Here is a 27,285-nt window from a genome sequence, read left to right as displayed (position 1 = left end):
ATTTATCTCACATATGGAACTGGAAAACTCTCAAAAACAGAAAATTTGAAGATTCATTGCACTTGCGAAAATAGTTAGTTTTAAATAATAGAAATAGAATCTATAACATAACTCATGTGAGGTATAATTGTATATATGTTTTGTGATCGGAATTAAGTATCCATCTTGTTTTTGATTGTTCTTGTTGTATTTTTTTGCAGGATTGTCACGTACTAACTTTCAGTAGCACAGGCTCTGTGTCAGACCATCTGGTGTTACACCCACAACTGGCAACAGGCAACTTCATCATCAAAGCGATCTGGTTACCAGGCTCTCAGACTGAACTTGCCATCATCACCGCTGACTTTGTCAAGGTAGATATTGGTAGAATGACAATACTTCTTTACACTCAGTTAAGTAAGAGTATTGACATCTTATTTGTAAAAATGATTTCAAGTTTCTGTTCATTTGAGAATATAGTCGCAGGTTCTTTTCCTATGATAATGAATCTTTTTATATTTTAGAGATAAATTCAGCTTGGAGTAATATTTCTTGTCTCCTTTGCCCACAGATCTATGACTTGTCAGTGGATGCCCTGAGTCCCATGTACTACTTCCTGCTCCCAAGTTCCAAGATCCGGGATGCTACATTCCTTTTCAACGAGGAGGGGAAAAACATCATTGTAATCATGTCCTCGGCAGGTTACATGTACACTCAGATCATGGATGAATCAAGCAGTGCTCAGCATGGCCCTTTCTATGTCACAAATGTATTGGAGATAACCCACGAGGACTTGAAGGTATCTTGATTTTATGTTTGGATGAAAAAAATGCACCTTCAAAATCATGGCATTGATCTTGTGCAAAATGACCGCCCTAAAATCAAGAGATGTGATGACTTAAGAAGTCTATTTTGATGCATTCTTTCAGTGCATCTCTGCTGTAATTTTTATTTATTTTTTATTTTTTTAGTGTTTGTGCAGTTCATTAGGTTTAAGAAACCTCATTCTTTCTTTGTAATTGCAGGACAGCAACGGGCAGGTGGCCGGTGGTGGCGTGTCTGTTTATTACTCCCACGTCCTTCAAATGCTTTTCTTCAGCTACAGCCAGGGAAAGTCTTTCGCTGCCACAGTGAGCCGCAGCACAACTGACGTGCAGAGGCTCTTCCCTATCAACATCAAAGGGTAACGTTTCTTTCGTACCATAAATGGCTTCTTCCTTTCCCTGGCACAGAACAGGGTCAAGAAAATGTAAAGGGCTGAAGCTAAGCTGAAAAAAATTAAAGCTCTCTTGTCCTCCTGCTTTATTTAGCTCCAATGGTGGCAGCAGTAAGATGTCACCTGCTCTGTGCCAGTGGTCAGAGGTCATGAATCATCCAGGTCTGGTGTGCTGTGTGCAACAGACAACCGGCATACCACTGGTAATCATGGTCAAACCTGACACCTTCCTCATCCAGGAGATTAAAACTCTGCCAGCTAAAGCAAAGGTAAGGGTAATTTACTTTGTAGACATAAGACAGGTTAAATGTGTGTGTAAAAGACAACCTAAGAGAAGATGGCATTATATGAAGTGGGGAAAGGAATTTAAAGATGTGCGTGGGAAGGGATCTTGAGTACATTTAGGAATACTGAATACTTGGAAAACCTTTGTCTTTCCTTTACTCCAGATTCAAGATATGGTAGCTATCCGACACACTGCCAGCAATGAGCAACAGCGCACAACTATGATCCTGCTCTGTGAGGACGGAAGCCTACGAATCTACATGGCGAATGTGGACAACACCTCATACTGGCTCCAACCCTCCTTGCAGCCGAGCTGCGGCATCAGTATCATGAAGCCTGTACGCAAGCGCAAAGCTGCTGCTGCAAGTGAGTTTTTGGCTGGTAAATGACAGTTTTTAATCACAAAATGCAAAACTGAGAGGTCCCAGTTAAGGTTAATGCACCTATTTGAAGACGAGCAGGATCGCCAAAAAAACATTCTAGCATATTATTTACAAATGTGCCACATTTAGCCTTTGCTGACATTTGATAGGTACCCAAATATTTCTGTCTGGCTTCAGTTCTCATCTTAAATCTACCTAAATTCAAAGTTTCTATTAGTATTTCTGTAAAGCTACATAGTTTTTCCTCACTATTAATGCAACTACTTCATTACACTAAGCAGAAGCTTAAACTGGGAAGTTGTTATTAGAAATATGAGAGACTTATGTTTTATAATATAACTGTATCCACATTTTTTGAATTTCAATGTAATAATTTTACTTTAAGCCACTCGGACCTCCAGTCAGGTGACATTCCCAGTGGACTTCTTTGAACACAACCAGCAACTGACAGAAGTGGAGTTTGGGGGTAATGATTTGCTGCAGGTCTACAATGGACAGCAGATCAAACACAGGCTCAACTCCACAGGGATGTATGTGGCCAATACAAAGGTAGAGACATTTTAATTTGATTGGTCTGTTTCAGAAAAAGTGGAAAACACCACTGTTCTTTCCCCCTATGTAATAATTTGCTGCTGCACATCTACCGAGATGCAAATTCTCATTTTATCTGTATGCATTCAAACTAAACGAGCAATAATTTACAAGTGAACCAGCATTTAAAAGTAAAGCTTTGGAGCCAATATATATGTATTTATATATCTAGGCCATTTATGCTATTGTTGATGATTCCATAATTTTACAAATAGAAAAAATGTATGAAACTCAGAACCAAAAGCTGCCATTTCTCTCATTTTACTTGTTATTCTGTCATAGCCTGGAGGATTCACTGTAGAAGTGGTGAACAACAACAGTTCAATGGTGATGACAGGTATGCGGGTGCAGGTGGGCACTCAGGCCATTGAGAGGGCTCCTTCTTATGTGGAGGTCTTTGGCCGGACCATGCAGATAAACTTGACGAGGGCTCGCTGGTTTGACTTCCCCTTCACCAGAGAAGAGGCTCTGCAGGCTGACAAGAAGCTCTCCATATTCAGTAAGATCCAGAATTTGGACGGATCTCTATCTTAACACCATTTACTGTTTTAATTCATCATAAAAATGTCACATTGAAGTTATTCGAGGCTTACTCATTTCATATAATTTCTAAGTGCCTAAGAAATTTGCATGAATTGAAGTGATCAGAGCTGTTGCTATGATATGGTCACAATAGGTTCACTTGGTTTAGATAAATCTTCTGATTTAGTTTGATGCTTCTTGTGTTTTTAAAAGTTGGAGCTTCAGTCGATCCAGCTGGAGTCACCATGCTTGATTCAATCAAGGTCTATGGTAAAACCAAGGAGCAGTTTGGCTGGCCTGAGGATCCCCCAGAGGACTTTTCCTCTGCATCAGTTAATAATGTCTGCAGTCCCAGTCTCAACCAGGGCAATGGCACCTCTGATGGAGACATAGTCACCCCAACCACAACAAGTGGCACTGCGCTAGAGAGGTATGGGCTTTCTACTGTGTTGATTTTAGCTATTACGCTTCTAAGTCTCCTTTAGTTGAATTACCCACCCTCCTGATTCTCCTTGACGTAAACATTGATTTTCTCATCTAGTTTTTTATTTTAAAACTGTAAAGTGTAATATGGCATAGTATTTTAACAAGACCATTGTAAGTTGGCATTACTGGTGTATCTTGTTGAATTTGTATGAAGTAGTTTTGCTTTTTCTTTTCTTTTTTTTTTTAGTATTAATGTGATGAAGTCAACTGATTTAACAGTAACACTTGTTGCTGGATGAGCCAAAAATACTTCCTTTACAGATCCTAAACTGCTTAAGATTTTTTTCTGTGTCTTGGTCACATGAAGCTGTGATTTCCTTCTTTTTCTTTCTTAACTCATTGCTCTCTTTTAGCATATCATCATAAGTTCTGTAGTTGGACCAGTTGGGTTCTCTTTAACAGTGTTAGCGCATGGCTCTTGTGATCATTTTTTTCTTGCATGCCTCTTTTGTTCAACTGAATCATTTAACTTCACTTGTTTCTTTCTGTGATCCTCACACTTAATTTTGTTCTTTTTCTTTTGCTCCCAAAAATACAATAAAAAGTTGTGAAACTGAGTCCTTATCAACATTGGACCGGTTAGTAACTGCCCTTTCTCTGCTTGTTTGTATGGTTTTGTGCATGTGTGCCACTCATGTGTGTCTTCGCCTGAGACTCTGAACATTCAACAAAAATACATATTTTTTTTCCTCACATTCAGTGTTGTTTTGCTTTTAGACTAGCACATGCTGCAGCAGAATGAGAATGTTTTTTTGTTGTTTTTTTTTAGGGGTGGGTGTAAGGGTTTGTTATTTTTATGGCAGGGTCTTTTGAAGAAGCAGAATTAATCTTTTCTCTCTGTTTCAGGTTGGTGGTGAGCTCCCTTGAAGCTCTGGAAAGCTGCTTTGCAGTGGGTTCGTCCAGTGAAAAGGTGAATTTAGAAGGTTTTATTTCTTCATTGCCTTAAAAAAAAAGAAATGACACGTTGAAGTGAAAGTTTTTGTTTTCTACTGTTTGTCTCGAGACAGAATTGTTCATTTGTCTTTTTAACTCTGTAGGAGAAAAACAAGACTGCAGCACTGGAGTTGGCCACTTTACTCCTTTCCATGCCAACTCCCGCAGGTGTGCAGCAGCAGACAAAGGGACTTCTTGCTAGCCTGCACACCAGCCGTACTGCCTACCACAACCACAAGGTAAAAAGAAAGCACATCTGTTATTCTAGACCAAATAACATGAGGTTCTGTGAGGTCCTGCTTTTGCATACTTTGTCAATACTTCAGCTATTTTGTTTGCCTTAATTGAATTTACTCTGAATTTAGCAGAATTTACTCTGCCAGGGAAATTGTAGGACTACATTATTATTATTTAGGCTTAATATTGATGAATCCTCAAAAGAATCGCAGTACTGCTTACTTGTATGAAGAAAAAGCAAACATGATTAAAAATTGAATGGAAATATTGCTTCTATATTGCATATTGAGAAAAATTCACTTTTTGTTGGCTTATAAATTTAAATTTATAAGCACACTGGTTTCTTTGGAAATCACACTGACATGCAAAATGAAACGAACAACAAACTAAATTCTAAGCACTGAGCTCCTCATCGGTGTTAAATGTCACATCCTATTTATATTACATATCAATAACTGATATCACTGTTATCTCCCTCCTTTTATCAGGACCAGTCCTTGCTGAGTAATGCAGTGCAGTGTCTGAATAGTTGCAGCCGTGAGGGGAGGGAGCTTGACCCTGATGTCTTCCAGAGGCTTGTGATCACCGCCCGCTCCATTGCAATCATGAGACCCAACAACTTGGTGCACTTCACCGAAAATAAATCATTACATCATGACTCTGGTAAGAGGCTACTCTGTTGGTGGTAAATGTTTGCCAGTACAAAGGAGCAGGAATGTATCATTTTGTTGTACAAATACATTCTAAAATCATAATTTCATGATTGGGAGATTAAATGAGTTCCTTTAGAGCAAATTTTGTTTAAAACAACTCTTTCAGTCACATAAAAGTTTCAGACTTACTCATGTTCTTCTCTTCTTAAAGCAGAGATGACAGATGATGGGCAAAAACAATTGGACGGTGAAAGCTGTAACTTCATTGCACAGCTGATGAATAACTTCTGGAAGCTCCATGCCTTAAAACCCAAGAATGCATTTCTTGCTCCTGCTTGCCTGCCTGGTAAGTGCAAACCATGAGACCAAAAATGTTTGTGTATGACACCCGTTTAAATAATAAGTAATGTAATAGTCAACGTGCCATTTAAATATAACTGCCTTACAGCAATAGTTTTAAGTCTGTTTAGTACACTCAGTTGAAAACAAGACTGCATGTCTGTGTGTTTTCTTCCCAACACCTAAGGTCTAACTCATGTGGAAGCAACAGTTAATGCCTTGGTAGACATCATCCATGCATACTGCACATGTGAACTGGATTACATCAATGTAGCCTCCAAAATCTACATGCAAATGTTACTGTGCCCCGTAAGTATAATTCCTTCATTTATCACTAAAGGTCTGACTTAATTGGCATCCAAGAAACTACCACAGTTTTTAGAATTACATTTTACATAAATAACTTGACATGATAGTCATTTCAAAATTACGACACTGTTCTGTGGATTACTTTAAATAAAGAGTCGTGAGGTAACTATGCTGTATTTGAAATTCAGGACACTTCTGTGAGCTTTGCTTGTAAGCAGGCTCTGATCAGAGTGCTGCGACCAAGAAACAAGCGCCGTCATGTGACTCTCCCATCTCCGCCACGCTCCAACACACCTATGGGTAAGTGTGCGCAAGGTTTACATGAAGCTTTAGTGTCTGGATTGTAACTACATGTGCGTGAGATTTATTTGTGAAATAATACAGTATTTGTTTTTCAGCTGTGTTATCAATCAGATGGTTGGGAATCCCATGACTAATAGTATCTCGAGTCTTCTAAAAGTTGTGGTTGTTGTCCTTTACCAGGTGATAAAGATGATGATGATGATGATGATGCAGATGACAAAATGCAATCATCTGTGATTACTGGAGGGGAAGAAGGTCGACAGGAGAGCCAAGAGCAGAACGAAGTGGACCATGGCGACTTTGAGATGGTGGTGAGGCAAAAAAGAGAAATAGTCTATGACGTATAATTGACATTACAGTTTTATTGTCGTGAGAGGACACTGATGTGTTTTAAACGTGTCCATGTAACCCTCTGAAATATATGCAATATCAGTTAAATACATGGACGCAATTACTCATTTGAATTGTGTCCAAACTTGTGACTGATGATCTACTTCTATTTTTTTATTTTAAATTGACGATAGAGCCACCAGCAGTGATAAAGCACTTAATAATGAAAATGCATGTTGAAGGTAGAGGAATAACACTCTTATTTTAATTATCTTCCCAGTCTGAGTCAATGGTCCTGGAGACAGCGGAGAACGTCAACAATGGAAATCCATCTCCTCTTGAGGCTCTGCTGGCTGGAGCTGAGGGTTTCCCCCCTATGCTTGACATCCCTCCCGATGCTGACGATGAAACGATGGTTGAGCTGGCCATTGCTCTCAGCCTTCAGCAGGATCAACAAGGTAAGGCATCAATTCTGTGGCGACTGAAACGTCTTGACTCCCATGATGAAACCAAAGCTGTTTCTTATGAGCTACAAAGAGGTTTGGGTGTTGGTGACGCAAAACACAAACAGTGGCACAGGGGATCGTCCTTGTCAAATATTCATTTTGGTCATCATTTTGGGTCAGTGCTTAGATGTACTTTTTGGCATTTTTAGGCAGCAGCAGCAGTGCTCTCGGCCTTCAGAGCCTTGGTCTGTCTGGTCAGGCCCCAAGCTCCTCCTCACTTGATGCTGGCACCCTTTCAGACACCACAGCATCAGGTATTTATTTTTTAATGCACTTTTTACATTTTCTTTTTTAATCAATAAGTACACAGTTGAAACTAAAATTGAACTTTTTTTAAATTGAGAAGAAGAAACCATAAACGTATCAAGAGTACAGCTTATGGTTTTGCCTCAAAGCAATTGTATTTCCATCGTTTTAGTTTATCACTAGTCACTCTTAACCTTTACAATTTTATATCCCACTGTTCAATTGTAAAAGAGCAAGCAATCATGGCAGATTGAAGTTTCTTGATTGTGCTGGATGCTTTTTTTAAATTTTTTTTTATTGTTAGTGAACAAGTATAAACTAAGATCATGTATCCTGGCCAGATGACCGCAGTGTATTTACTGTTACAGCTATTGCTATGATTTCAGCCCCGGCATCAGATGATGAGGGCAGCACAGCTGCTACTGATGGCTCTACGTTGCGGACCTCCCCAGCTGAGCATGGAGGCAGTGTGGGCTCAGAGAGTGGAGGTTCTGCTATCGACTCTGTAGCAGGGGAGCACAGTGGTGGGTTATTTTAGTAAAAGAGGCCAGTCTAATTAAAAAATAATAATAATAATAGTAATAAAATTTAAAAATCAATAAATATGCATGTCTGAAATCTGTTGTATCCAGTCTATTAAATATATAGATATTTATTTGTACAGTCAGTGCAAATTAGACCTTAAGCTGTTCCTATTTTGGTTGATCAGCTTCCTAATCTCTGTCAACACATAAATTAACTACCAATCCTTTCCTCCCCTTTCCCCAGTTTGAGGTTAGGATAATCGCATCATTTTTTAAGTTGTGCATTGAAGTCCTGATTACAGTCATTTAAAAAAACAAACAAACAACATTTGTCAGTTTTTTTAATTTTATTTGTTTATATGACCGTTTCCAAATTGCATTGCTTTTCTTTCTTTTTTGCCGGCTTGTTACAGTGTCAGGACGCAGCAGTGCATATGGAGACACAACAGTGGAGGGCCACCCTGCTGGTCCAGGAAGTGTGAGTTCCAGTACTGGTGCCATCAGTACCACAACAGCACAGCAGGAAGGTGAAGGTTCAGAAGGAGAAGGAGAGACTGAGGGAGACATCCACACAAGCAACAGGTCAGACTCCTGAACGAAGAAGAGTTTATGTTAAGAAGGAAGATGGCCTGGGGGGCCCATTGGGGCCTAATATCTGCTCTCCATGAATACAACATGACCATAAGAAAAAAAGATATTGAGAAATAAAAATGTTCTTGTAGTTGGGCTGTTGTTAGAAGAGCTCTTCGTTAAACTAAATCTGATCAGTTTAGTTGTAGATGCAGTTTGTAGATGTAGGTTTTATGATTGTACTTTTGTGTTTGTCAATAGGTTGCACATGGTTCGTCTTATGCTACTGGAGCGCTTGCTGCAGCAACTTTCCCAGCTCCACAATGTAGGTGGAGTTCAAGCCATACCTTACATGCAAGTTGTCCTTATGTTGACCTCTGACCTCGATGGTGAGGATGAAAAGGATAAGGGAGCTCTGGATGACCTGCTTGCTTTGCTCATTGCTGAGCTTGGCATGCACAAGAAGGTAACCACCAATCTCTTTTGAGATGAGTATGACTCGGAATGTCAAAATGTTTTACTCAGTTCATGCCATTGCTCCGCAGGATGTGTCCAAAAAGAATGAGCGAAGCTCCATAAATGAAGTTCACCTGGTCATCATGAGGCTGCTTAGCGTCTTCATGTCTCGTACCAAATCTGGCTCAAAATCTTCCGAGGTATTGTCTTTTTTTGATTTTTGATAATAATGCAGTGTTGTTTCTAAATGTAATGTCGTAAAGGAAGTATTCAATTTGATCAACATATTAAACGCAGTTTCCTGTGTACGACGGAAGATGATAGTCTGGTGTACATCATGTAATTTGACAGCTGCTGCTCTCCCACTTTTTTGTCTTGTAGTCCTCATCTCTGATTTCCAATGCGACTGCGACTGCCTTGCTCAGCCAAGGTGCCATCGACTACTGTCTCCACGTCCTCAAGTCACTCTTGGAGTTCTGGAAGAGTCAACAGGGTGAAGAGGAACCTGTGACCACCAGCCAGCTTCTCCGGACTCACACAGCCTCCTCTCCCCCAGACATGAGCCCTTTCTTCCTGCGCCAATATGTCAAGGTAACGGGAAACAACGATCTTTAAACTTGAAATATGTATATTTTTTCCAAGGAATTTTGATGAGTTCTTACTGTTTTTCTACTATCAGGGACATGCTGCTGATGTCTTTGAGGCCTACTCCCAGCTGTTGACTGAAATGGTGCTCCGGCTGCCATATCAGATAAAGAAGATTGCTGACACAAACCCTCGCATCCCACCACCAGTATTTGACCATTCTTGGTTCTATTATTTGTCTGAAGTAAGTTACTGGGTATATTTGTTAGATGTTATATTTCTCTACTCAAAGTCTGTCTTCAATAAAGACAAACACAATCATCAATCCTTTGTTTTCTCAGTATCTGATGATCCAACAGACGCCGTTTGTCAGGAGACAAGTCAGAAAGCTGTTGCTGTTTATCTGCGGGTCAAAGGAGAAATATCGTCAGCTGCGAGATCTGCACACTCTTGACTCGCATGTCCGCAGCATCAAGAAGCTCCTGGAGGAGCAGGGCATCTTCCTCCGAGCTGGTGTGGTCACCGCCACATCTGGTTCAGCGCTACAGTACGACACACTCATCAGTCTGGTGAGTGTCTTTTGAACAGAATAAACGATGACATATGATCTTAGTAACATACAATGTACAGAAAGATTTAATTTAGTCAGGTTTATGTTTTGTTTTTTTTTTCGTTTTTTTTTTTCAAAATACCCAGTTAATTTACTTGTTTTCTTTTTCTTTTCTTGCCCTGCTTGATGGTCTTAAATACTAACCTCCTCTGGCGTAAGGACTGGCTGAGCTTTGTCTTGTACTGAGGAGTAAATTGCTTTTCTTGTTGCAGATGGAACACCTGAAAGCATGTGCTGAAATTGCCACTCAGAGGACAATCAACTGGCAGAAATTCTGCATGAAAGATGACTGTAAGTTGTTTCAAAGCACTATTTAAGTGTAAACAGACATTCAAAGCCGCTATTGTTAACATTGCTTTTGTCCTTTTTTTTTGCTCTTCTGTGTCCAGCCGTGTTGTACTTCCTGCTCCAGGTCAGCTTCCTAGTTGACGAGGGTGTTTCTCCAGTTCTGCTTCAACTCCTCTCTTGTGCCTTGTGTGGCAGCAAGGTGCTAGCTAGTTCCTCCTCGACCTCCTCATCGTTTTCTGGAGGAGGTTCTGGTAGTGCTGGACAGACGGGAGCCTCTCAGTCCTCTCAGAACAAATCCTCCAGTAAAAAAAGCAAAAAAGAAGACAAAGAGAAAGACAAAGAGGGTGAGATGATGAAAAATGCTCTCCCATACTTCTTACTTATTCAGCTTGTTCAAAGCACATAGGCCCCACCCCTCTGAACCTAAACAAAATATTTTGGTATCAAAATAGATTTTAGACTGTTGTGTCTTTACTGGTTTTTATCTGTGTGGACTGATCACAGGAGATGGTATCAGCAGCCAGGAGGATCAGCTTTGTATGGCTCTGGTCAGTCAGCTTAACAAGTTTGCAGACAAGGAGACACTCATCCAGTTCTTGCGCTGTTTCCTGCTTGAGTCAAACTCATCTGCTGTGCGCTGGCAAGCCCACTGCTTGGCACTACATATCTACAGGTACTGTATACATACTTTATATACGGTTAGGTTTAGTTCCTGACAATTGTTACGTCACTTTTTTTTTGTGGGAAAACTTAAAAGCATGATTAAATGGAGAAATCATAGCCTGTACTGTTAGTTAATGTGAGTGCTTCTACAGGAACTCCAGCAAATCTCAGCAGGAACTGCTGCTTGAACTGACTTGGGCCATCTGGCCAGAACTTCCTGCATATGGCCGCAAAGCTGCTCAGTTTGTTGACCTACTAGGATACTTCTCACTCAAAACCCCTCAAACAGAGAAAAAGGTTTGATTTATTTGAAATTCTTCTGTGGTTGTGTGATTTATTTGGGCTCTTTTGAAAACACAAGAATGTTTGAAAATACCTTTTTTGATAAGTAAATGAATAAAATGTCAATCTGGATCTACACAGTATTAATTAAGGTTTCTAACCAGATTTCCAAAACATTTTTATCTCAGATCATAGCAGTCACTGATATTGATACAGAGTTTAATTTTGTGTTCCCCAGTTAAAGGAGTATTCCCAGAAAGCTGTGGAAATCCTAAGAGCACAAAACCATATCCTGACAAATCACCCCAACTCAAACATCTACAAGTATGTTTCCACAAACATTCTCTCATAGCAAATAAAATATCAGATTTAATTTACATCCGATTAACTGTGTTTTTTTTCCTGCAGCACTCTCTCTGGTTTAGTGGAGTTTGATGGATTTTTTCTTGAGAGTGACCCCTGCTTGGTGTGCAACAATCCAGAAGTTCCGTTCTCAGTAAGTGCAACACAGCCTCAGAGTTCTCTTTATGAAAAGTGTGGGGCTTATAAGATTCCTGTTTTGGTTTTTAGACACTCAGAGATTTTGACCCTTTTGATCTGTATGCTCAAAAATACTAACCCAAAACAGAACAGAGCACAGTTGTAGTAGATCTAGCATGCTTGATGCCAAAATTCAAATTATGTGGGTAGAGCCAGAGCAAAAGAGTCTTAATTAAAACACCTTCGGCTTAAACAAATGCTTCTTTTTATCTTTCAGAATATTAAATTGTCATCGATCAAAGTGGACACCCGCTATACCACCACACAACAGGTGGTCAAGCTCATTGGCAGCCACACCATCAGCAAAGTCACAGTGAAGATAGGTGACCTCAAACGCACTAAAATGGTCCGCACCATCAACCTCTATTACAACAACAGGACTGTGCAGGCTATCGTGGAACTGAAGAACAAGTATGTTTCAGTTTTTCAGCAAAGAGCTCCCAGTCTGTCTCATGAGCCCATTTTCCCTTTTAAATTTCCTCATAACATTTTGACTGTCTTGTAGGCCTGCTCGCTGGCACAAAGCCAAGAAAGTTCAGCTAACCCCGGGACAAACGGAGGTGAAGATTGACCTTCCCTTACCAATTGTCGCATCCAATCTGATGATCGAGTTCTCTGATTTTTACGAGAACTACCAGGCCTCCACTGAGACCCTGCAGTGCCCTCGCTGCAGTGCTTCTGTGCCTGCTAACCCCGGAGTTTGTGGCAACTGTGGTGAGAATGTTTATCAGTGCCACAAGTGCAGGTGAGCTATAGATTTCCTCTGCACATTTGCTCTTAAAGGATTATTGGAGACGTTAAAAATGCATGACTGAATTTTTAATTGGTGGTTGCTTCTTTTCAGGTCTATCAACTATGATGAAAAAGATCCCTTCCTGTGCAACGCCTGTGGCTTCTGCAAATACGCCCGATTTGACTTCATGCTGTATGCTAAACCATGCTGTGCAGTGGATCCCATTGAGAATGAAGAAGACAGGAAAAAGGTAGGAGGCTACTTGTAGGGCAAAAAAGGTGATAAAGAAAATGGTTATTAGTAGGCTGACCATTTCTGAAAGTCAACTATGTGTTCATGTTTTGGTGAGAAAACACACATACATTTTGAAGTCTTTTTGCTGCCTTCTCCTCCACTCTTAAATCTTGAATGCATTTATCCCTTCAGGCTGTGACCAACATCAACACCCTGCTGGACAAAGCTGACCGGGTGTACCACCAGCTGATGGGCCACAGGCCCCAGCTGGAGAGCCTGTTGTCTAAAGTCAATGAGGCAGCACCAGAGAAACCCCAGGTCAGTCACAGGAGGGGCCTAAACGCTTCATTTAAAAAAAAAAAAAGTATAACGAAATGTTGGATGAGAATGGATTCATGAGTAATCTCAAAGAAGCCTCTTTGAGCACGGTCACTATAAGTGACATACATATGTGTATTATGCACAGTTACTACTGATATTATTGTGCCAGAGGTGATTTTCAGATGAGTCTAAACCCTTTTTTTTTTATATATATATATCAGTTTTATCTTATGGTATTCTTTCCTTTGTTGTTCTCAGGATGACACTGGAGCAGGTGCAGGACTCGGTGCATCTTCTGCTAATGTGAACAGATACATTCAGCAGCTGGCTCAAGAGTACAGTGGAGACTGCAAGACCTCATTTGATGAGCTTTCCAAGATTATACAGGTCAGAGGAAGTAAATGCTTCTCTTCAAAGTGGCAGAAAGCAATGTTTTTTGTTTTGTACACTTATGTAATTGTTTTCCTCACCTTTTTGTTTACAGAAAGTTCTTGCATCTCGAAAAGAGCTCTTGGAGTATGACCTGCAGCAAAGAGAGGCAGCCACCAAGTCATCCCGGAGTAGCAGCAGCCACCAGCCCACCTTCACCGCCAGTCAGTACCGTGCCCTGTCTGTGCTGGGCTGCGGCCACACCTCCTCAAACAAGTGTTACGGCTGTGCCTCAGCTGTCACAGGACACTGTATTACACTGCTTCGTGCACTGGCCACAAATCCAGCCCTCCGTCAGATCCTGGTCCTCCAGGGTCTCATCCGTGAGCTGTTTGAGTATAACCTGCGGCGAGGTACAGCGGCCATGAGGGAGGAAGTGCGCCAGCTGGTCTGTCTCCTCACAAGGTGTGTTTCCTTTTCTCATGCCACCTTGTTTTTCAGTGGAATTGAAATATAAACACTGATACTCTTGAAAACGTTTGTATATAAAGCAAATCTCTAGTTGTTGTTTTTTTTTATTTATTGTTGTATTGTTATATTTGTTGTGGTAAATTATTTTGTCTGATATCTTTCATATTTCCCTGGTTTAGAGACCATCCAGAAGCCACTCAGCAGATGAATGACCTCATTATTGCCAAGGTGTCCGCAGCCCTCAAAGGTCACTGGGCAAATCCTGACTTGGTATGTCATCTCAGTTGAATGTGTTTTTATGCAGCAAAGCTAAACTTTATAGAAGTTCAGTTTAGTTATGAACGTTTTTTTTTTTCTTTCTTCCCCCTTCAGGTTAGTAATTTGCAGTATGAAATGCTTCTTCTGACTGACTCCATTTCCAAAGAAGGAGGATGCTGGGAGTTACGGTTGCGTTGTGGTAAGCCCAATTGGTCAACCCCATATTTCTAAAGAGATTATGTATTTTTTAACTTTTTTTTTCATCATAATTTCTTATTGTGTTATGAAAGTTGTTGACTGATTTGGGACTTTTTTTTTTTTAAGCTTATGCCTAATAGCCTTGTATTTTTTTCCCCTTTTGTAGCTCTCAGTCTCTTCCTCATGTCGGTGAATATAAAAACACCTGTAGTGGTGGAGAACATCACTCTGATGTGTCTGAGAATCCTGCAAAAGCTGATAAAGCCTCCTGCGCCAACTAGCAAGAAGAACAAGGTAAATCCCCTTTAACTCTGTAATTTAGCTGTTGTTTATCTGCTTTTTGAAAGTTTCTGGAGGCAGTGGTGCAGGACCAAACATAGTTTCAAAGCTGGGATCTGTAAAATGAACCTGTGCTGGTTCTATGTTTTTATTCTAATTCAAGAAATGTTCATAAATCTGGTATTTCTCTTTAAATCAGTCTGTAGATAAAGATAGATCTATCAAGGTGTGATGTCACTAACTAGTTTGCTTTAAAGCTCAGAGTTGCAGCTTACAGTAGTCACCATCATTTCCATTTGGAGCCTGGACACTCCAGTTATGAAAGGGATGTTGACTCTCTTTCTCTGGAAACGTGCTGCTACGACAGAGTCATTGAACACATATAGGTCAATATTAGCTGCACTGTTTAACAAAGAAGGCACCTTCAAGGTGAAAAAAACCCAACTTGATTAAAAAACATGAATGTTACAGAAATATTGCATGGCATCATCCAGTGATTGTCATGTTGGTGTAACTCATTGACCAGAAATATAGTAAAAAAACAGAGAGACTGTGTTGGTCACACTACTCTTCAATCAGATTTCCAAAGACTAAGATATATCTGTGTCAATCATACTGTCAATCTCAGTTGTTAGTCGATATTGCATCCTTGCACTTTTAAATTTAAACCAGTTTGTTTGAAATGCACAAAAACAGCAAATTGTTCTTTACAATTTGTCAGTTGCAAGTTCCCTCACACAGCATTGCGTGTCTGTGTTTTCTTTTCTTTTAAAGGATGCTGCCATTGAGTCCCTGACCACAGTCAGGCCCTACAGTAATGAAATCCATGCCCAGGCTCAACTCTGGCTCAAGAAGGACCCCAAAGCATCTTATGAAGCCTGGAAAAAGTGCCTCCCAGCAAGATGTAAGTACTGTGTTTGTGCGATTATTTAGTGTAGTTGGTTCTCTTTTTACTGATAAGAAAAGTCATTACGATTCCTATTTCACTATGTGGTTGATGTGCGTTACCACAGGCCAGGAAACGGTGTCAAAACCTCAGGGGAAGGCTGAGTTACGGAAGCAGTATCTGCTAGAGAAATATGTGTGGAAGTGGAAGCAGTTCAGGAGGTCTAGGAAGGGTGAAGGCCTTTTCCCTCGCCTGCTCAAACTGAGCCATAACAACTGGCTGCGGCAGGTAATGACAGATTTAAGTAGCACTTCTGCTTTCGTATGCAGAAGTACACAAAATTGAGAAAGTGACATCTTTGTTACAGGTTCTGTTCACACCAGCCACCCAGGCTGCAAGACAAGCAGCTTGCACTATCGTAGAGGCTCTAACTGCAATCCCCAGCCGCAAGCAACAGGTCCTGGACCTACTTACCAGGTACGACGCTCAAACATAAAACCTGCATATAGGCTAATACATTAACAATATTGGACATTATACCAGCATTGCTAATTTCAATACTGTGTCCTTAATTCATCAATTTTGTTCTGTTGAGTTCAACAATGGAAGATTATTTGTCAATCTAAAAATGTCTTAAATTTTGAAAAGTAAATGCTAATGTCAGTGGTTGCTGATTTTCAGGCAAATCTCCTGTTCTTAGTTTTATTAGAGTGAATGAACATGCCAAGCGGCGGAAAGAAAGCAGTAACATTTCCGAGTACATTTGTGCGTTTGTCAGTTACCTCGATGAGCTGAGTGTGGCTGGAGAGTGTGCAGTGGAGTACCTTGGCCTGTACCAGAAGCTGATCAAGCCAACGCACTGGAAGGTTTATCTGGCTGCTCGTGGAGTTCTGCCCTACATTGGTAACCTGATCACCAAGGTAATGCCACAAGAATGTAAATTGAATCTCAAGTTATCTTGAAAAAAACAAAAATTTCCTTAAATGCAGTAGAATTGATGAATTTGTAAGCATTAGATTTTACTGTGCTTTTCATGATATGTTTATTTATTTTCTGATTAGGAAATAGCCAATCTTTTGGCTCTGGAAGAAGCTACTCTGAGCACAGACTTGCAGCAGGGCTACGCCCTCAAGAGCTTGACAGGTATGTTAAAAGTGGGTTTTAAGGGACACTTTCTGCACCATAACAGAATACACCATAAATATTGATTTTATACCATCAGAGAATATTTTGTGAATGACATTTTGATGTCTTTCCTGAGTATTTCAATCTTTTGTGTCTGTTGTAGGATTGCTGTCCTCTTTTGTGGAGGTGGAGTCCATTAAGCGGCATTTCAAGAGTAGGTTGGTCGGCACAGTTCTTAACGGTTACCTGTGTCTGAGGAAGTTGGTGGTGCAGCGCACCAAGCTCATTGATGAGACTCAGGACATGCTCCTGGAGATGCTGGAGGACATGACAACAGGTGTGCACTGACATGAAGTTTGACCTCAAATTTGATTGTTTATAGCAAGATTTTATTTTCATCTTTGAAAAGAAACGATGTGTTTGTGTCGTTCGGACAAGCCTTTAATCTTTCTATTTTATATAGTGTATTTTTTACAAGAAAAGCATAAATAAGCACAGTAATTATTGTGTATATGCCAAACATCAGAAATGTAAACATATTGCACCGTTTGCAGGTACCGAGTCTGAAACCAAAGCCTTCATGGCAGTGTGCATAGAGACTGCAAAGCGGTACAACCTGGATGACTACCGGACACCTGTGTTCATTTTTGAGAGGCTGTGCAGCATAATCTACCCTGTAAGTGTTTTTTTTACCCGGAGCATAGCTAGAATGATTAATAAAATACAACAAAAAAAAAAAGAATTGATAAAACTGAGAAAAATTTTAAATCCGCTACTGGTTTAAGACTTCATGTTGTGAGGCTTTTCTTGGACTTGGACAACTATCACATCACTGTCAATAATACTCGTATACAGTGTAAACCTGACACATTTTGATCAGAGAACTCCTTTACAAAACTGCTCTGAAATTGACTTTAGCAGCTAATTGGCTTTCATTCATGTTGTTTGTTTTATCTTCTATTTAGGAGGAGAATGAGGTGACGGAGTTCTTTGTGACTCTGGAAAAGGATCCTCAGCAGGAAGATTTCCTGCAGGGTCGGATGCCAGGAAATCCCTACAGCAGTAACGAACCTGGCATCGGCCCTTTAATGAGGGACATCAAGAACAAGATCTGTCAAGACTGCGACCTGGTGGCTCTTCTGGAGGATGACAGTGGCATGGAGGTAAAGTAACATTGTACTATGTTTGTTTTGATGCTTTTTTTTTTTATTTCTATTTATTAAGGTATTATAATATCTGACATATCTCAAGAAGTTAATCACATGTGCCTCTGTTTTCCTCAGTTGCTTGTTAACAACAAAATCATCAGTTTGGACCTGTCGGTGGTAGAAGTGTACAAGAAGGTTTGGTGCCCTACAAATGAGGTGAGTCCCACTCATTTATCAGTGAATTAATTGCTCTTAATGAAATGGAACAGGACAGCTTATCACAAAAAGCTTAAATATTGAAGTAATTCAATAAGACCGTTACCATAATCTCAGTCTCTTGAGGTTTTTTTTTTACCCCCAAAGGGCGAGCCAATGAGAATCATCTATCGAATGAGAGGTCTCCTTGGAGATGCCACTGAGGAGTTCATAGAGTCACTGGATTCAACAACAGGTTTGATTTCCTTGTAATTTAATATTGTCATTTGTTGAATATAGCAGGTTGTTTGGTTTGTATATTCTTTACCGTCAGAAAAAAAAACCACGTTGTTCCTCTCCTTATTTCAGACGAGGAGGAAGATGACGAGGAAGTGTACAAGATGGCAGGAGTCATGGCACAGTGTGGAGGACTGGAGTGTATGCTCAACCGGCTGTCTGGGATCAAAGATTTCAAACAAGGGAGACATCTGCTCACTGTAAGCTAAATAGGTTTTGCTAAAAGTTTTTTCAATTCAGTGTGTTGTTTTTGCTTGATGCGGAGGCATCTAAAATTCTTTTTATCAAAGGAGCGCATGCACGAGTTGAGCTTTGTGTCTCCGTCTCACTCAGGTTTTGCTGAAGTTGTTCAGCTATTGTGTGAAGGTGAAGATCAATAGACAGCAGCTAGTCAAACCGGAGATGAACACACTCAACGTCATGCTGGGAACTCTAAACTTGGTGAGTGTCACAGTGAATATAATTAGATTGTAATGAGAAACTTTGTCAAATGTTTATGTAGATCTTAATGAGGCTTTTATAAATGAAAAGTAAGCGTTAAAGAAAGCTCACTGTCAATGTTTTTTTTACTTCAGGCTTTAGTGGCAGAACAGGAGAGTAAGGACAGCGGCGGCGCCTCTATAGCAGAGCAGGTTCTGAGCATAATGGAGATCATTTTGGATGAAGCCAATGCTGAGATTTCAGAGGACAAGGTAAGACTATAAAGTCAATTCTACCCCCTAAATAAGAATTCATTTACAAACTTCAGATAATTTCTTCAATTGTTTGATATAAATGGGGACTGTTAATTCCTTTGCAGGGAAACCTTCTGCTCACAGGAGACAAAGATCAGCTTGTCATGTTGTTAGACCAGATCAACACCCCTTTTGTGCGCTCAAACCCCAGCGTGCTGCAGGGGCTGCTGCGCATCATTCCCTACCTGTCTTTTGGTGAACTGGAGAAGATGAAGATTCTGGTGGAACGTTTTAAACCGTGCTGCAGCTTTGACAAGTGAGCATCACTGTGCTCTCACAAATAATCTCCTACATGAAGCTATAGCTAAATACAGACTAAAAGTTCAAATCAGGCTGAACAGATGAAGCTGAACATGGTGAAATTCACTTGTGTTTTTGTTCTCTAAGGTACGATGAGGAGCACAGTGCAGATGACAAAGTGTTTCTGGATTGCTTCTGTAAAATCGCTGCTGGAATAAAAAATAACAGCAATGGCCATCAGCTGAAAGATCTTATTCTCCAGAAAGGAATCACACAGAATGCACTGGACTACATGAAGAAACATATCCCTAATGCCAAAAAGTAGGTCTCCAACAGCTTTGAATGCCTAAAGATGGTCTACCAAAAGCTCTGATATGATTAAGTGCACGTGCTGGAAGTTTTTAAAACAACCTTCTGAACTTTCTACAGTCTGGATGCAGATGTCTGGAAGAAGTTCCTCTCTAGACCAGCTCTACCTTTCATTCTCAGACTGCTCCGTGGTTTGGCAACCCAGCATCCACCCACACAGGTACAAAACTCTGTCCCAGTATGATTCCTCAGGACATCTCCTGTCTGTTGAGGAGTAGTTAGCTGACTAGACTGTATTTTTCTTTGTTGCACAGATGCTGATAGGCACAGATTCAATACCCAACTTGCACAAGCTGGAGCAGGTTTCCAGTGATGAAGGCATTGGAACTCTGGCAGAGAACCTACTGGAGGCACTGAGGGAGCACAGTGATGTCAACCTGAAGATCGAAGCAGCCCGCAGGGAGACCAGAGCAGAGAAGAAGCGTATGGCTATGGCCATGAGACAGAAAGCCTTGGGGACTCTGGGCATGACGGTAGTCTACTTTCTGTTCATGCTGTTAAATGCTTTTTATTTGCATCGCTGCAACTACTTTGACTACTTGTTTTTTTCTCCTTTTTTGTTGTAAAGGCACTCTGGTCTTTTTTTTTTTTTTTTTTTTTTTTTTTTTTAATGCAATGTGTGCTTTATGTGTTTGCTTTTTAGACCAATGAGAAGGGGCAGGTGGTTACAAAGACCTCACTTTTGAAGCAAATGGAGGAGCTGATCGAGGAGCCGGGTTTGACCTGCTGTATCTGCAGAGAGGGTTACAAGTTCCAGGTACCACAATATGTCCAGGATAATGATAACACTGCATTTAAGAGCTCTAGTTGAAAAGAAAAACAAACGGCACGTGTACCGATTAGTCACAGTATTAAAGCTGCTTGCATGTTAATCCTTAAAAAAGTGTCTTTGATCTTTTGGATCTCATGGGTTATGAGGACTGGCGAATGTGGGTTGGGTTTCCTTCCAGCACACCTTGTGAAAGCTTGTTTAAATTTAGTTCTGGGGGGTCTGGGTCTGTGTGTGTGTGTGTGTGTGTGTGTTCATATATATATGTGTGTGTGAATATTTTAAGTAATGCTTTTATCATTATCTACAACTTGTGACCAAGCAGAGATGGTAATTATGTACGAGGTATCATTCTGAAGTGTTGTACAAATGCTTTGACACTCTTTACGTAATGCTGAAATATGTTTTAAAACTAACCTTTCACTTCGTTTACCTTTTCTACTAGCCAACCAAAGTCCTGGGTATTTACACTTTCACAAAGCGCGTGTCCTTGGAGGACTTTGAGAACAAGCCTCGCAAGCAGCAGGGCTACAGCACTGTGTCGCACTTTAACATAGTCCACTATGACTGCCATCTGGCAGCTGTCAGGTAGCTACAAACTGTCGGTTACTTTTGTTTTCTATAGCCTCACATCCAATTTATTCTCATGTGACCGGCCTCTTTATGCTCATCTCAGGCTGGCTCGTGGCAGAGAGGAGTGGGATAGTGCCGCTCTCCAGAATGCCAACACCAAGTGTAATGGACTGCTTCCTGTGTGGGGGCCACATGTGCCAGAATCAGCCTTCGCTACATGCTTAGCAAGGTAACGGCATGCCCCAGCTCATGTACAGGCAGCAAACACGTTCTAGTTCAGCATTCACAGCTGGTTGTCTCTCTGCCACACAGGCACAACACATATCTTCAGGAGTGCACAGGTCAGCGGGAGCCCACATACCAACTCAACATCCACGACACCAAACTGCTGTTCCTACGCTTTGCTACAGAGCAGTCGTTCAGTGTGGACACAGGTGGCGGGGGCCGAGAGAGCAACATCCACCTCATTCCTTACATCATCCACACTGTGCTCTATGTCCTCAATACGTATGTTTTCTTTTCTATATTTTTAATACACGTGTTTAAGTTGTATCTATAACTTCTCATTTAGTCGGTGTCAGTGCTGGCTGCTGTATGTGGGGAAACTCCTCCCACAAGTCCTTTGACTATTTATGGGTTAAGTTTTAACTTCCGCCTAATTTAAAATTTTTCTTGCTGCAGTACAAGGGCTACGTCCCGAGAGGAGAAGAATCTGCAGAGTTTCCAGGAGCAGCCGTGTGAGAAATGGGTGGAAAGCTCATACGAGGTTGAAGGACCACACTATTTCACCATCTTGGCAATGCACATCATGCCGCCTGAACGGTGGAGGAATTCACGTTTACTCTTTCTCCGGAGGCTCCTGGTCATCGCACATGCCCGCAAGGTCTCTGCAGTCTGCACAAACAAGTATGGCACTTTTCCTTTTACCATATGTATTTGTTTTCAGACCAATACAGGGTTAATTCACCTTTGTCTGAAGTAGGAAATACAGTTTAAGGATGCTCGCCAAAGCTAAATCTTTTATGTACATGGGAGCATGCAGAACCAATATTTGCTTCTAGCAGATCTGACATGAGAAAACGAGTGCTGTATGTAGAACTTGTATATTTGAAATGCAGTCTTAACTTAAACCTGTTAAAGCTCCTGTCTTCATTCTCATCTTTTGCTCCATTGTCAGACTCACAGATAAAACACCAAAGGAATATGCAGTTTATCGCTCACCTCTTCTCTTCTGGGGCCTGGTGGATCTAGTCTATGACATGTTCAGGGTAAATATCCGACAAAAAGCAGATCTACAGTTCGTGATGATGCCTCAAATCAGTGTTGTTGAAAAACAGAATTCAGATGAGGTTTAATCTCAGTGTTTAATGTCATTGGAATGATAATATGACCACCGCTGTCACTGACCTCAGGATTCTTTCTGTGCACTTTGTTCTTGGTATACAGAAAGTACCCACCAGCAACACGGAGGGGGGCTGGTCCTTCTCACTGGCGGAATACGTTCGTCACAACGACATGCCCATCTACGAGGCCTCAGAGCGCGTGCTCAGGGCCTTCCAGGATGAGCTCATGCCCGCAGAGTCCCTGTCGGAGTTCTTTGATGTTGTAGGTCAGTATAAGTGCCCAAAAACAGGGAATATTCTCCCGTCAGTTAGAATTCATTTAGCTTGTCACAGCTCTGTTTGTTTCATCTGAGACGACAACTGCGATTTAATTTTTGTTTATGTTCTACACTTCTCTTGTTCCAGGTCTCCTCTCTGAAATCCCAGACCCAGACGTCTTCCTGCAGGATTTGTTGAACTCTTTGCCCTGATCCAACTTCAAACCACATCCCTCTGACTCACAACAGCCCAGCAAATAATGTTAGGACACCTTCCAACTGAAAAAAGAAAAAGAAAAAAAATACTCTGTTAACACACTGACTCACACACAGATAGTATACACCATACTTCCTACTCAGCTCCCACCCCACTATATGACGTCTCAAAACTAACTCTTAAGCAGAAATTGTGTGTAGTCTTAAAAAGAAAAAAAAAACATCCCCTTTTGGGAACTTCTGTAACACAAAGACAGTGCTGTCAAAGGTTGAAGAGGACTCACTAAAACAGAATTTACGCTTTGCCTTTCTGATTCAAACCGCCTCAGACTCGAGTCAGAAGAAGAAGACGTGACCCAGAGAAAAAAGCTGCGCATTTAAACTGGCCAATCAGAGAACTGTCACCGCCATCAAAGCTGAAACTTCACCATTGCTCTGCCGGTCTTGGCGGCTGAGAGGATGAAGTTGTTGATAGGAGAAACTCGTGAATTCTGTTTTGGGGTGATCGTATTTTTGGCTTTAAACCCCTCCCCTGAATATCGGGGTGCAATGTTAAGGTAACTAAAGTGTTTTGGGATTTGACCCACCACATATTAAGAGTGGCATTTGATTTTATCTTTTTTTCCTTTTTGTTTGTTTGCTATCAGTTGGTTTTTGGTCAAGTGTTTCGTTTGTTTTTTTAAATGGCAGAAGGTCTCTTTGTGTCATGATTGGAAGCTCCTGTCCTTTTGTTCAGGGCCCTCGCTGTTTGGTCTGTATGTTGGTTCTAACTGGAATTTGAGCAATGGACAAAAAAAAAAAAAAAGTTGTGTGTATTTGTTAGGTTTCTTTTATGAACCTCAGAAGCGGGGGAGAAACACGATGGTTTTGTTTTATTTTCTTCCATAAAGCTTTGCCTTTGAAGTAAACTTTGAACTTGTGAAAGATTCCAGCTGTTGCAATGAAATATCCGACTTGTGTAAATGAAAAATAAAACAGACTTACATTATACCCTTAAACACCTTTTTCTTTGACTGATAGTTGTTGTTCGGTTTGTTTTCTTCAAAGCACTCTCAGCATTGCCTCTGCCTTTCTGCAATCCTTCATTTACATTTATATTTTCCCCAAACACACAGCAAAGTTTCACCATTAGCAGCTGATCAACACTTCGGCTTACAGATCAAAAACAGTGTCGTACTCTAGAGTTGAATGCATGGTGTGGAGCTCCCTCATTGTTAATTTGTCTATTCCCGCTGCTATAATGTTTGAACTGTTGCTGAATGTCTGCTTTTTGAATTTAGCCTATGATTAATAAAGCCGCAGTCATCTAAATTTTCATTCAGGGTAACTTTTTCTCTTTCCACTGCTGTTTACCCATTATATTTTACTCACTACAGCTACATTTGATTTGGAGTGACGGTGCTTACGTCAGTACTGTTCATAAACCCTTAGAAAAGGAGTTCAAACATTTCAAATTGATTTACATATTTTTTTTTTTTTTTTTTTTAGGGGATTTAAATTAAAATCCGAGTGAAAACCGCTATAATTATTAATTGTGGATGGATAGATTATTTTACATGGAGTAGAACAAGATTAAATGAACAAGTGCAATGGTTTTCTTTTTACTTATGGTCACAGTCACTACATCCACGTACTTGTGATTCCTCAGAACAAGCTGGAATAGTTTGAGGAGATGGGTTCCCCCTTTTTCAGGTCTGTCTCAGCACACGACTGGATTAGCAGCATCAGTAGTAGTAGGGTGGGTGCGTATTAATCCGTTTTCTATACCTGCTTAATCCAACTCGAGGTCCAGCTGTCATTGAGAGAGAGGCAGGGATGACAGTTCGCCAAGTCCATCACATAGTGTATTCAATTTAGATTCTTCTTTATTGTTTAAAGGTGAGACCAGCAGTGCTTCAACCCCTGCTGCAGCGTCCCACCAGACAGCACAGAATGTATAAATGCAGTGATGAAGCAGTTGTAGATGGCTGCATTGCCACTTCATTATATTGTCTTTACATGTGGCAATGTATCTTTGTACATAAATGCATTTTAAAAAGAAAATCTTTATTATAATCATTGTTATTTGTCCCCTTTTTGCTATGACACACTTCCTCAGCTGTGTTAGGATTTTAGAGTCCACAGATATGGAAGTTTTTCAGAAAAAAGCAAGTTGCTGTGTGGATCTTAGAGTTGTTGTTTTCTATCTGCCGCCAGAGGGCGATATACTTCAAGACACGATGTGCAACATGAGGGTTGTGGCTCCTTATTCATGGCACAGTCTATTCATTGATTAAAAGAATAAAACAAAGCATGTTAATGCAAGATTTGAATTCGGAGGTTGCTGGTCAAATAATATTAATACTGGTGTTAACTTAGGAAAGTATTTTAAACACAGTTGATCAAATTATAAGAAATAAGTTTATTTAAAATTGCACGTGCAAGTCCATATTGCACCTTTTCAGTTATGGCTTTCTAGCAAGACATTTTCTACATGAGAAAGAAAGAAACATTAAAAAAGCAACAAAAAACATTCACTAAAAGTATGCACTGGCATAAACATTAACCTTTATACAAAGGAATATGGCTTTCTGTTCAACATAACCTTAATTATAAGGTCTATTTGTGATCAGTTTTAAAGTTTAAGGCATAAAATGCACATTTAAAGCCCAATTGTGGGCCAATAAGATCACAGTGTACATGGTCATTCATCTTTTCTATATCTTACAAAGACTCAGATGTAAAAAAACAAACAAAAAAACCCCAACATTCACTATAATCTTTTTTCAGTCTTTTCTGTGTCAAACTGTTTTCCAAGTCATGATTTTAAGTCCAGATATTCACACACAAGGTCCCACAGGATTCTTGTTATCTTGTGTGTGTTTGTCCTGTTATTACGGGCAGCACAGTGGTGCCACATCCTCAGCAGGTGAGGGGAACAGTCTCATGGCCTCTCTAGAGGATTTGGTGTAGCCGTTGTGGAAAATTAGGGCCTTCTTTACTGTGAAGAAGGAAACTGTCTTGTCCCACATGTCCGAGCTGGTCGTCCCAGTGCTGAGATGGCCCTCCAGAGTTGAGCAGAGCCTCACTGCTCCGTCTGTGCACTTCCTTTCCAAAACGCTCACCTTACACATACTGAGAAGAAAGATGAAAACAAAGAGAAAAGGAAACAATTTGGTTTAGTTTTTTCATTCAGCATTGTCTACATGAAAATGGGTGTGAAGGCATGAAATGGTAATGAAGGCCGACATGTAAAAGATTTCCAAAACCCCCAAAATAAACACATCGTTAGTTCAAAATACATGGTGATGTATTGCAAAGGTGATGCCACTGCAGCACAAGCAGTGCAAGGACCATGAAGCCTAAACTAAACTACAATCTCAAATCGACAACAGAATAACTTTACATGGAGCTGAATTTTCAGAAAATGAAATGAGTTAAGGATGAGCTATGAGTGCTCTTCACTTGAACTCACGTTGTGTGCTGATTCCTCATGACGAACACGCAGCGTCTACTTATTGTATCCAGGCCTGTGTGGGGTAAGAGAGGCTCTCGAGGTTATGATTTTACCCAACAAGACCTCCCTCATTTATATACTTATGCCAACTTTCCCATCGATTTGATGTGATGTTGGTTCTCACAGTTTTTGGCCAATCACAAAGCAGGGCAGTGACAATAGAACATGAATGAATTAGTTGAACTCATGGGGTACAATGGCCCCCAGTCCAAACAAACAGGTGGGAGGGGCTCTTTGCCAGCCTCTTGTCACTCAGTTATTTCTCCACAATGAGTGAAGTATCCTCGATAGGGAGTGATATGTGGTGTGAAGGAGGAGAAAAACATCTGCCTGATGGACATCCTGCAACAAGTGTTCCCATTTAGCAACACAGGGGAAAGAGATGTTATGTGAATGAAATCAGGCCTGTGCTTTCAGATATTTAGATATTACAGGAATGGGGTACATTTAGATGAAGAAATGCCTGTAAGAGGTCAGCAGAGTGCAAAATCAACACACTCTCAAGCAGTAATTCTGTGTTATTAGTACTGCTTGTATTAATTATTTAATTATTTCTTTCCCATAGATTCTGTTTCCTGCTAAAACACTATAATGTGACTCAAATATCCACTTTCTCTCAACTTATTCTACCGTTTGTCTCACAAAAACAGAGTTTATACTTTCTTTCACAGATTTCAAAACTATCAAACCAATGTAAAACATTTCCCAGCCTCCACACACTTACACAAACACTCCTCATTCTTCTTATCTTACTTTCTGTCTCTATTTCAGCCTCTCTAATTCTCACGGTGAGCGTCTCCCATGCTTGATTGGCTGACAAAAGCATACAATCCATCCAGATGGTGTGCCTGGAAGCCCTGTTGACAACCCTGTCTTCCTGGGTGTGTGTGCGTGTGTTGTGAGGGGGTTGGTCACACAGTCTTTGTTCCATGGGGCAC

At 40.6% G+C, this 27,285-nt stretch overlaps 1 protein-coding gene across 15 annotated transcripts in view; it reads left to right on the top strand.

The window, feature by feature from the left end:
• ubr4 (ubiquitin protein ligase E3 component n-recognin 4) overlaps window positions 1-23,849 on the top strand; it is a 45,233-nt gene extending 21,384 nt beyond the window's left edge. For 5 of the 15 annotated variants that reach the window (XM_075476408.1, XM_075476404.1, XM_075476395.1 and 2 more), the window contains 65 exons: window positions 201-353; window positions 551-778; window positions 1,005-1,162; window positions 1,290-1,464; window positions 1,645-1,861; window positions 2,249-2,412; window positions 2,737-2,953; window positions 3,190-3,406; window positions 4,008-4,040; window positions 4,309-4,372; window positions 4,500-4,634; window positions 5,121-5,295; window positions 5,497-5,631; window positions 5,812-5,933; window positions 6,122-6,233; window positions 6,417-6,547; window positions 6,847-7,024; window positions 7,222-7,326; window positions 7,687-7,842; window positions 8,256-8,424; window positions 8,674-8,878; window positions 8,958-9,068; window positions 9,250-9,459; window positions 9,548-9,697; window positions 9,795-10,022; window positions 10,276-10,354; window positions 10,453-10,695; window positions 10,856-11,024; window positions 11,167-11,311; window positions 11,535-11,620; window positions 11,705-11,792; window positions 12,054-12,247; window positions 12,342-12,581; window positions 12,681-12,819; window positions 12,996-13,121; window positions 13,383-13,511; window positions 13,609-13,958; window positions 14,144-14,234; window positions 14,337-14,421; window positions 14,587-14,714; window positions 15,474-15,603; window positions 15,713-15,873; window positions 15,953-16,062; window positions 16,364-16,505; window positions 16,647-16,728; window positions 16,874-17,047; window positions 17,265-17,386; window positions 17,676-17,873; window positions 17,994-18,074; window positions 18,222-18,309; window positions 18,423-18,550; window positions 18,684-18,791; window positions 18,926-19,042; window positions 19,150-19,340; window positions 19,472-19,645; window positions 19,754-19,853; window positions 19,948-20,166; window positions 20,337-20,450; window positions 20,908-21,050; window positions 21,139-21,264; window positions 21,348-21,542; window positions 21,717-21,941; window positions 22,213-22,303; window positions 22,482-22,644; window positions 22,784-23,849. In XM_075476408.1, coding sequence (XP_075332523.1) covers window positions 201-353; window positions 551-778; window positions 1,005-1,162; window positions 1,290-1,464; window positions 1,645-1,861; window positions 2,249-2,412; window positions 2,737-2,953; window positions 3,190-3,406; window positions 4,008-4,040; window positions 4,309-4,372; window positions 4,500-4,634; window positions 5,121-5,295; window positions 5,497-5,631; window positions 5,812-5,933; window positions 6,122-6,233; window positions 6,417-6,547; window positions 6,847-7,024; window positions 7,222-7,326; window positions 7,687-7,842; window positions 8,256-8,424; window positions 8,674-8,878; window positions 8,958-9,068; window positions 9,250-9,459; window positions 9,548-9,697; window positions 9,795-10,022; window positions 10,276-10,354; window positions 10,453-10,695; window positions 10,856-11,024; window positions 11,167-11,311; window positions 11,535-11,620; window positions 11,705-11,792; window positions 12,054-12,247; window positions 12,342-12,581; window positions 12,681-12,819; window positions 12,996-13,121; window positions 13,383-13,511; window positions 13,609-13,958; window positions 14,144-14,234; window positions 14,337-14,421; window positions 14,587-14,714; window positions 15,474-15,603; window positions 15,713-15,873; window positions 15,953-16,062; window positions 16,364-16,505; window positions 16,647-16,728; window positions 16,874-17,047; window positions 17,265-17,386; window positions 17,676-17,873; window positions 17,994-18,074; window positions 18,222-18,309; window positions 18,423-18,550; window positions 18,684-18,791; window positions 18,926-19,042; window positions 19,150-19,340; window positions 19,472-19,645; window positions 19,754-19,853; window positions 19,948-20,166; window positions 20,337-20,450; window positions 20,908-21,050; window positions 21,139-21,264; window positions 21,348-21,542; window positions 21,717-21,941; window positions 22,213-22,303; window positions 22,482-22,644; window positions 22,784-22,848 — 9,687 coding nt within the window. In that variant the 3' untranslated portion in view covers window positions 22,849-23,849. The remainder of the gene's footprint in view (window positions 1-200; window positions 354-550; window positions 779-1,004; window positions 1,163-1,289; window positions 1,465-1,644; window positions 1,862-2,248; window positions 2,413-2,736; window positions 2,954-3,189; window positions 3,407-4,007; window positions 4,041-4,308; window positions 4,373-4,499; window positions 4,635-5,120; window positions 5,296-5,496; window positions 5,632-5,811; window positions 5,934-6,121; window positions 6,234-6,416; window positions 6,548-6,846; window positions 7,025-7,221; window positions 7,327-7,686; window positions 7,843-8,255; window positions 8,425-8,673; window positions 8,879-8,957; window positions 9,069-9,249; window positions 9,460-9,547; window positions 9,698-9,794; window positions 10,023-10,275; window positions 10,355-10,452; window positions 10,696-10,855; window positions 11,025-11,166; window positions 11,312-11,534; window positions 11,621-11,704; window positions 11,793-12,053; window positions 12,248-12,341; window positions 12,582-12,680; window positions 12,820-12,995; window positions 13,122-13,382; window positions 13,512-13,608; window positions 13,959-14,143; window positions 14,235-14,336; window positions 14,422-14,586; window positions 14,715-15,473; window positions 15,604-15,712; window positions 15,874-15,952; window positions 16,063-16,363; window positions 16,506-16,646; window positions 16,729-16,873; window positions 17,048-17,264; window positions 17,387-17,675; window positions 17,874-17,993; window positions 18,075-18,221; window positions 18,310-18,422; window positions 18,551-18,683; window positions 18,792-18,925; window positions 19,043-19,149; window positions 19,341-19,471; window positions 19,646-19,753; window positions 19,854-19,947; window positions 20,167-20,336; window positions 20,451-20,907; window positions 21,051-21,138; window positions 21,265-21,347; window positions 21,543-21,716; window positions 21,942-22,212; window positions 22,304-22,481; window positions 22,645-22,783) is intronic. The other 10 variants (XM_075476409.1, XM_075476407.1, XM_075476400.1 and 7 more) reach the window with 9 other exon arrangements.
• The last annotated feature ends 3,436 nt before the right edge of the window (window positions 23,850-27,285 follow it).

This window comes from Odontesthes bonariensis, chromosome 10, assembly GCF_027942865.1.
Source record: "Odontesthes bonariensis isolate fOdoBon6 chromosome 10, fOdoBon6.hap1, whole genome shotgun sequence".
NCBI lineage: Eukaryota > Metazoa > Chordata > Actinopteri > Atheriniformes > Atherinopsidae > Odontesthes > Odontesthes bonariensis.
The sequence above is the reverse complement of the archived record's forward strand: the minus strand, read 5'-3'. Positions and strand labels throughout refer to the sequence as shown.